At 43.6% G+C, this 9,638-nt stretch overlaps 1 protein-coding gene across 36 annotated transcripts in view; it reads right to left on the bottom strand.

Moving 5' to 3' along the window:
* Positions 1-5,304, bottom strand: part of l(1)G0196 (inositol hexakisphosphate and diphosphoinositol-pentakisphosphate kinase) — a 60,587-nt gene extending 55,283 nt beyond the window's left edge. For 27 of the 36 annotated variants that reach the window (XM_089549299.1, XM_089549291.1, XM_089549298.1 and 24 more), the window contains exons 1-3: positions 4,817-5,304; positions 4,572-4,689; positions 3,809-4,108 (exon numbers count right to left, since the gene is read on the bottom strand). In XM_089549299.1, the coding sequence (XP_089405425.1) occupies positions 3,809-3,916 (108 nt within the window). In that variant the 5' untranslated portion in view covers positions 3,917-4,108; positions 4,572-4,689; positions 4,817-5,304. Of the gene's footprint in view, positions 1-1,400; positions 1,482-3,808; positions 4,109-4,571; positions 4,690-4,816 lie in introns of those variants that run through there. The other 9 variants (XM_089549306.1, XM_089549305.1, XM_089549292.1 and 6 more) reach the window with 6 other exon arrangements.
* Positions 5,305-9,638: the final 4,334 nt, after the last annotated feature.

Genomic DNA, 9,638 nt, shown 5'->3' on the forward strand with positions numbered 1-9,638 from the left:
TTGCATAACATATACACACAAAACAATCTGCATAACAAAGAAATCACTGCAATCAAAGTTATGACAGCTTGACTTATATAACTGTGTGTTTAATAAAAAGAAAGTAACTGCTTTGTAGCATTCAATGAATTAAACATTAATGCAGCATTAACACAAACTTAACTGAACCTGGTTATTCTTTCAGAACTAGGATTGATGCGAGCGTGTTTCCGAAACTAATGTAAACATATCTAATGAAGACAAAAAAGAAATGTACTGCTAGCCATACAGTCTCTGAAGGTTTCAGTCACTTATTCATATCCAAGTTAAGGCTGGAAGAGAAAATACTATTAAAAAAAGAAAAGCTCAATACCGATGTCTCAGAACTGATCAAGGGAGAAGCTATTTTTCATAGTACTCAGGGGCTAAGGAAAGTTGATAAAATTTTACAACATGATGTGTTTCACACATTAGTCATGTAATAAAAAGAAAGTTTATAGAAAGGGTTTCTCTGCATAAAATCAAGGAACACGTCATTGGTGAAACAAACAATCAGAAGCCAAAATATGTACGCACTTCTGGTACACACGCTCACAGTTTCTATATCAGGATACTATGCCACATCTATATACTACCATGCACAGCTACTAGCTACGAAAAAAAGAAAAGAAAAGAAAAGCACTTGAAGAACACTTGAGTGATGCCAATGCTAATGCATTCACACATGCATGCTAACAAGCACGCTCGGACTGATGTAAACGAAAATCTGCTTTTGGTAGTTTTGATGTTCAGAAGACAAATGACCTAGCGTTGCAATCTCGTCTCACAAGTGTCGGGAAGCTGCACAGCGTAGACGGCAATAATGAGGTCATGCTACAACGAGAGGTAAAAACACTCATGAATTTGTCCCACACCACAGGCTGGACTGAAAACTTAATGGCTAGAGGCTATACATCATGCATGGCAACATCAGTACACAGAAAAATTCCCCCTCTTTTTTTCTAATCAGTAGGCACTAGTGCTTCCATCTACGTCCGCAATATCTGTTGGTGATCAAATTCTACCAGACAAACAATATAGGCACATAACACCAGGCATAAATGGATATGTAGTGACAACCGCACCCTTCCTGCTCACTACAGCCTTGATTTTACAGCTACCTTGCCCTCCTTAAAGCATGAAAAATTTTGAAGTCATTAATGCATTCCAGTATCAGCACTAGGATAGTTATTACCCCTTATAAGTACCGTGCAGACCATTACAAGAACTACCGCACCACTCCACTCCCGAGGACAAGGCTTTTTCTTTTTCCTTCCAAAGTGTTAATAATGCATCACTATTCTATAAGGCTGGTGGGAGGGTGGGGGGTTGCTGTGACCATTGTAAGTCAAAGGTGCATAGTCTTGTAGCAGTCTGTATACCATATGTGAGCTCAGTGGGCAAGCAGCCTTCACTGCCTGATCATCGAGTAGACAAGTGTGTGAGAGAGATGTCTAAAGGATCTGAAAGAAAACAGCACTTTAGTTTAGTCATGCGAGAGAAATAGACTTAAGTTATGGAAAACAAATGTTAGCCCTACCAGCAGCTCACGACAACTCTCAGCATAAGTAATGTACCACAGGAAAACAAAATTAGCTTCAAGAAAGCTGGAAAAATCAAAAACAAAGCACAAGATACATGTGCTTGGATTTGCAAAACAATGCAGTATCTAATAAAATAAGTACCATTTCGTGATTTTCATAACTAGAACACCAGAAAGAAAAACTTTATGGCTTACTAGTTGGACCCGTATCTGCACACTGCACCAAAATTTGATGAGAGCACTCAATTGCAAAGCCCAAAGGTTCTTTTCAAACTTTTAAAAGAGAAAAAAAATAAAATGTGCCTTTGCAAGCGAGCAAAGTGAGGCAAAGAAAATGAATTCAGACCATGTAAGCAATCCCATGGTACCTTTTAATTGATTTGCACTCAGTTAAGATACACAAAAAACATGTTTAGATTTTAACATAATTTAACTACGAAATTTTGTGGCCTCGACACAAAATTCCCGCATGCTGCCCAAGACCACCGTATTCGCAGACCCAGCCCTGCAATATCCTTCCTTTAAGTAGTACCAATATTTCTGTCCCTAAATTGCTATTAGTTTGCCACCAATTTCAACATAAGATTGTCCAAACATGTACCCCATCATGTCCCAAACATCCATAATTTGAGACATCTGCTTTTCAATGTAGCAGCCATGGCATTGTCAACGTTTACAAAATGCAAGTGCGAGGTTCTCATCTAATAAGGCCACAGGAGAAGCATAGTTTTGGAGCACAAATAATTTTCCAAATGAATATCTTGAACAAGATTAATCAGCACAAACTAGTACTCAACATGCTCATCACCATCCCTAAGTTTTGTTCCATGCACTCTGTGACCAGAGATCAAAACACATGTCTGCATCCACACACAAAGATGACAGCACCTTAAAGCAAACATAGCAACGTGCAATGCAGTTCAATACCACAGAGAACACGAAGTAAGCATTCCAGAACCAAAGTTCCCTTTTTCTGTGCAAATCCTTAAAGTAGCAATGAGGTGTCTATGTGGGAAAAACCGTGTGGCCAATTGAACTTAGGACAGTAACCCCCAATTGAATACCAAATTTAATGTTCCATTTCATATCAAGCCAGACTACACATGGCTTGTTGCTATAGATACCATGATAGCACAGCCCACTAACACAACTACAGTATTTCACAAGCATATGTGTCTATTTTATAACATTATGAATGAAACTGTTGGGATTGATAAGCAATGTTATATAAAGGAGTGCACATCTCGCATAACCCATAATAAACACACTCGATATGTCGAAGAATTCCGTGCTGCTAAAGATTGCTTTAAATATTCCTTCTTTCCGCTGACCACACATGACTGGAATCTGCTACCTGATGACGTGGTGTCTGTGGAATCTCGTGATGAGTTTTCGTCTCTGCTTTATGACCATTTGTGTAGTACTTAGTAAGCATATTTTGTTACGGGTTTGTTTGTTTGTACCAGTTGTCTTTGTATTTCTGTCACTATACAATGTAATGTTTCCACTCCTACCTTAGTCCTGGAAAGGACTGGTAGTATGTAATAAATAAATAAATAAATAAATAAATAAATAAATAAATAAATAAATAAATAGATAAATAAATAAATAAATGTTAATACCCACCATCAACTTTGTGAATAAAAAAGAGAAATAAAATTTTAAGATGTGAAGGTCGAACATGAAATGAAATAGAATCTTAAGACTGTGAAAAGGTAATACCGCATTTTAAGCCTTTGGCACTAGCACAGTGCATTTGGTAGAGTCGCTGCTTGAAACGAATTCCAATCCTGATGGTAACGTGCTTGGCTGTTGCGTGGGACTAAGCATATCAGAGGATTTGACACCCGTGTAATGCTACTGTGCAGAGTATAGCACTAAGCATGACAACTGCGGTGATACCCAATAACATGCAGCCCTTTCATGAGCATGTTGACATCACACTATGCAGGCGTAAAAGGCAATGAACGAACGCAACAATGGCGCAAAAATGGTAACAGAAGCGAAAAACCAACATGAACCTCAATGTGGCAAAGCGCAGTAAGGCAAATCAATGCAAAAAAATAACCCCAACCAGGAACTAAATATAAAGAAAGCATCTCACAAATGCACTGCCAAACCATGTATAATGGGTTCTAACAGCAAAATCAGCTTATGACAAGGCAAACTAAGGGCAGCACTAATAAAGTCTTTCTGAACAAGCAACACAAAGCAAAGAGAACATAAGCAAAAGAAAAGCATACATACACATCGCAATGCCCTCCAATAAGCGGCAATATCCACTGCAGGCCTGTTCCATGGATGAAAAATGGACACATTTGTCGAGAGGTTCAACGGAAAGCCATAGTAAGACATTGGAGAGCCTGGAGACAGCCAGATGCACCGCAGATGGCAGCAGGGGTGGCAGGAAACTTGGGGAAAGGAGCAAACAACGTTTCCTGCTTCCTCAAACCATTCAGATGGCTTGCGACTGTGCTGCTGCAATCTTGGGTTTCACATAACACCAATGGGCCTGCACGGTTGTGCGTGTCCAGCCTGTGCGCTCAGCTGAAACATGTATTGAGCTTCACACAGTGTTGTGCAACTTCCTGGCAGCTGTGCAACGATAAGCATACGCGTCTCATGCTCAAAATCTTCTCAAAAGCTCAGGATAACATATTCGAAGACAATGTTCAGTAGGTCCATGCTTTCTGCTTCATATATCTTTTCTTTGTTCATTCCTCTGCAACGCATACGATTAAAAAAAATAAAAATTATCGAGGCTGTCTAGCCCACTGCTAACCAAGTTAGTTAATACTGCTTCATTGTGTTGTGAACAGAAGCTTATCAAAGAATAGCGCATTAACGCCCGGAAAGGGTTATGCTATGCAATAAGCGCTCTAATAACATGCAATGAATGGGAGTTGCTGTATCCCGCACTTACGCTGTATCGCGCAAGTTTCATGAACGTTTAGAAAGCTCTACTGCACACGGACAAGCCACACATGCAGAGATCAGTATATAAGTATACCTTTTCTATCTTGTTCCAGTTAATATAACCACAGTCATCCCCAATGTAGAAAAGTGGTTGACTTGTCAGGCCCAGATAGCCTTGCTCCAATTCATTGTAAGACATTATCGGTCATCGCCTGGAGGAATACCAAACAAACATATCAGACACAGGTACAGCGACACAACCGGAAATATCAAGTGTACGGTACTCGTCTCGACACGGCCGGCAGTTTTCTACCCGTACATGGCGAAAAGTGAGCGTACCTTTTCTGAAATCTTGCAGCCCGATGGATTCGCGCAGGAGGGTTCAGGTCATATTGCATGGTGTCAGCTAAGCATAGTCGAATAACCGCGTGCTTTACAACAGAATAGCCCAGACAGCGCGAATCTGCCTTCCCAGAACTAAGTTACAGCGGGTTAAACTGCAAGGGCAAATACCAGCAGTTCGCAGTGCACAGGTACTGACGAGTGAAGCGAGCTGCTCTCGTAAAATGATCGATCGCTATTCGTGTCGTTACAGGGGGCCCGAGTTCGCTGACGCTTTACAAGCAAATGAAGCTACTCTTTCCGGCTTGCTACGACACTACAAGAAACAAAACGACCACCAGAAACAACTAGAGATCTACAAAATATTGAGACAGTTGCATTGGGCAACACGCCACACACACACACGCACACAGAGGGGAAAAAGAAAAAAAAATGTCCTCTAGCCGCTCTTGGGTCTCATGGTTCCCATCGCGCAGCCGCTAACGGCAGCCGCCATTGCTGCACGAACGTAACGCCACTAAACGGCGTAAAGGGTTCCGAAACCGGAACCGAAATTAGTTGATGCTGAGGGCGAACAGCCACTAATTTGCTCTAACCGGTAAAGCGGCTAAAACAAAATAAAACATAGGACGGCACAAGGCAAAATCTGGTCAAACAATTGAGATAGTGTTAAAAGACACCACGAAGTAGATTTTCAACAAGTGCGCCATTATAATACCATAGCCTAGGCCATGATAATACTCATCTAAACCGCTTGCTTGTCTGCCACATATCTACCGCGCAGATAAAAAAACGCAAACTATAAGCTAGGGTGCGACAGGTTGATATACTGAATAAATCATATTCTCATCCCTCAACAAAAGAGAAGGCTCTCGAGCACATAAACCCCTGCGTTTGTCTGGTAGTGACTAGTGTTCAGCACGCTGTTCAGGTTTTTCCGCGGCTCGCGCCTCCTGCCCGCCTTTTCCGTGAACGAATTACGCGAGACAAAATGAGCGCCGAACATAGAATGCGGTTGATGAAGGCGGTTAACTGGCGTTTTACTGCAATAGATCAGGCCATGTACCATTTTTTAATGAAGTTTGACTTTTCGTGCGCGAAAAATAGGGTAGTTCGCCAGTTATCTACGCAGTGGAAAGATTGGCACGTGCACTGAAACGTAATGGTGCATGCGCTGTAAGTGGCTGTGAGCGTGGCTGTTTTGGTTGCCTAATTTTTTCAGTCGATTGTTTGCCTTTCAGCTTATCGTTCTTGAAGCAGCCAGCATGACCTGATGGTCAGATTACAGATTTTTTCTTGTTATCAAATGAATAAAAACACCGTGACTCTTGTTATGGACAAGACGAAACTGCAATGTCGTGTGTTTTTTTTTTTTTTTTGCAGTGGGGCCGATAGAGCTGTCACATGCACGTGCGACTTGTATGAAATCGTGGCCTTGACAAAAATTTTACTTGACCTGGAAGCTACTTGCACTTCTTCCACATTCTAACCGAAATGCTGCCGGAATTCCTGCGTAACGGGTCACACGTACGTTCGATAAACGTATGATTAGTGGGACGTAAGCGTGCCAGAATCGCTCAATATGAAGCTGTGATTCGGTCCTTTCTCTGCTTCGCTCTCTAATTAGCTACACTACAGAGACCCAGAAGCACCAACTAGGAACCAGGCTGCACAGAATACATGATACGTGTCACCGCGTTTCTGATCGCTTTCCCACCCGCTATTTTTTTTCTGACTGCATGGTATAATTAGAGCCCTTCGTAATCGGGTAAAACCCGATTTTACCCGATTCTTGCACCTGAAACGCATTTCTTAATAATCGGGATAAAAACGTGATTTTTTTCCCCGAAAGTGTTCCTTCTATAGAGCACACAAGGGCAAGAAATGAGGGGCTCGTTAGGATACACGTATAGCAGAGTCTACTTATAACAAACTTGACTGCCGCGCGGATTTTGTTCGTCGTATTCGAAGTTCGTATTAAGTGCACTTACCATATTAAATCCAAAAATGCAAAGCCAGACAAAGCTGGAGCTTAATTATTTCTTCAAAAAGTGCATTATGCGCGTCTGTTTCCTCAAAGACACCCTTATCACAGCTGTGATAGGGGTGTCTTTGAAGAAACACGCTTATCTAAGCTCTCCAGCGCGGTCATGAGCTCTTTGCCGACGCAATGAGCCTCGGCAAGGCTCATGAGCTGCTTTACGGACGCGATATAAGTAAGTGCGGTTGAAGCGCTGGCGGTAATTGGTGGCAGGTCAACGCCCTGGCCTTGACGGTAGGCCCGTCCTTGTTCATTAATAAGCGAGCGTTCGTTGTGCTCGACTGTTTTTGAAAGAGCATAGAGGACACACATTGTCCTGAACAAAGCTGCAGACAACACACGAAAATTAGCGGATATTTCAGGAGGCATCAGGTATCAGTAGAGGTGGGGAAAGCAAATGGCGCTGTAACTGTCTCACTTCGCGATTGCTATCCACGCTGACGACGTCCTGTACCAAGGCTCTTGCCTGTCCAACTTTTGTGATGTTTAGTCTTCGCAGTGTACAACGCAGGCAGGTCTTGCATACACGCGGAGTGCTGTGTGCGTGATTGACAAATTTGCGCGACGAAATACTTGTAATAGATGAGAAGATTGGTTTTTGAAATTGGTTTTTGACGGAAGGAAATGGCGCAGTAACTGTCTCACTTCTCGATGGACACCTCAACCTCGCCGAAGGGGAAGGGAGGAAGGTGGGAGTGAAAGAAGAAAGAAAGACGTGCCTGGAGCGATACGAAATAATTTCGACCCCCTGATGATCTCTAACCTGCACTGGCATCGCACAGCACTCGGGCGCCTTTTTGTGTTTCGCCTTCATCGAAACGCGGCCGCCGCGGCCGGGTTCGGAACCGAGAACTCCGGCTCAGTAGCCGGGCGCCTAACCACTGAGCCACCGTGGCTGGTGCGTGTGCGAGTGCCTGTGGCGCTCGTTGCCAAAAGGGGCGCCTGGCATGGAGCCCAGACGATGCCTACCATGAGGAGTGTGCTGTGATCAGGGGGGTTCTTCAGTAACGCTCCACTACGGCGCCTCTTTCTTTTTTCCTTCTTTTACTCCCTCCTTCATCCGTTCCCTCAGTGCGCGGTATAGGTGTCCACATAAGTTAGACAATTACTATGTCTGTCGGTCCTTTCTCGAAAAATAATTTTCATTTTTTACCCTACTTCCCGCACTCCTCCGCATATATGTTAATGGAGGACATCATGGTCGCGGCGACCGCGTTTTTAATGGAGACGAAATGTAAAAGGCACGCGTGTGCTCTGAGATGTCAGTACATGCTAAAGAACCTCATGTGATTGGTCGAAATTAATCCGGATATCAACACATGAGCAGTAGGAGGAAGCGCAGTACCCCCCTCCCCACAACCTATAAATCTCCGCGTGCATGGCCAATTCGGCGGCACCACCGTTTCAAAGGGCTCCGTGACATTCTGCTAACGCGAGGACTTCTGAATCAATACCCTGCCATCTCTGAAATACTATCGGCCAATCCGTCACAACACAAAATCAAGAAAACAGTGAAACTTATGTACATTATGGAGGTATAGGCGGAATTTCCATGTATCCTATGTATCCTGTTTTTTTGTACAAATGCAAATATCATTTTGAATGTGCAAATGCAATTACACTATTTCTTATTTCTATCTGATTTATTTTATTTATGAAGTGCATAAGCTGGCATTTTTCTTTTGTTTGCATTTCAACTTATTGTATCTTTGTGTCTCTTGCAAATATGTTGTGCGTACATGATTTAAATGCATTGTCTATAATTTCACTGTTACGATCTGTTTGTATGTACTTTTTACAAGTGTTTTCAAACTACTGTAAATAGTTGCCGCTGCTGTCAAGGGTGGGATGGCCTCGTCAGGCTGGTAACTGCCTTTTTTAGCCTATTCACTCAGGACAGAATTTTTCGTAAATTTTGTCCTAAATAAAAAACTTACTTATTTACTTACTTACTTATTTGCAGGGCAAATGGCGACCCCAGCCGGGATTTCTCGAGGCAGCGGGTACACACGTCCTCAGAACTCACACAACAAGCACGCCTTGCCCGCCGACTCTACCCTCCTCCCCACCTCCGCCGATCCCACTCTCAACAAATCCTCTGTAGGCGACTCCAGACCCGAACTCTTCCCACCTCTCAAATTCTGCCCTACTTCCGCCCCGTTTCCCCAGAGTGCACTCTCTGCGGAGAATCGCACGCCACCCTGGACCACATCCTCTTCGGCTGCCCTGGCGATCCTCCCCCGCAGGGACAGCCCGCCATCGGAACAGGGGAAGAATGGGAGGCCCTCCTTGCTTCGCAGGACCCGCACACAACTTCGCTGTGTGAACCGGGGTGCCAGTGCCATGGCCCTACGTGGCCTGGACATATGCGCATAATGTGAGGGCTGTAATGTGAGGACGAACCAGCTAGCAATGACCCCACTGGACTTAGCTTTGGAATTTATTAATTAACAGCGTGGGAGCCGGGGCTGAGCCTTAGAGCCTCTCAATTATCAGAGTCGATAAAGTGACTCGCGGGTAGGGACTGCGGCATTTACAGATCATTTGATTTAGATCGGCTTTGCTATCACAATTTTTGCATTTGTCTGAGTAGAGTCATTCCGAATACAAGCTACACAATTGGGGATTTGGATAGGTGTAGTTTGAAGTTTACGCCAGGCTTTGTTCTGTCGTCTACCGGGATTTTAGCCCATTGCTGCGCGCGCGTGGCCATTGCACCCACGTGCGTTGGCTGGCATCAAAGAAGAAGAAGAAGAAGAAGCAAGGAACGAAGGTGCA

Source organism: Amblyomma mixtum, chromosome 6 (genome assembly GCF_055824585.1).
Source record: "Amblyomma mixtum isolate Tamu chromosome 6, ASM5582458v1, whole genome shotgun sequence".
Lineage (NCBI taxonomy): Eukaryota > Metazoa > Arthropoda > Arachnida > Ixodida > Ixodidae > Amblyomma > Amblyomma mixtum.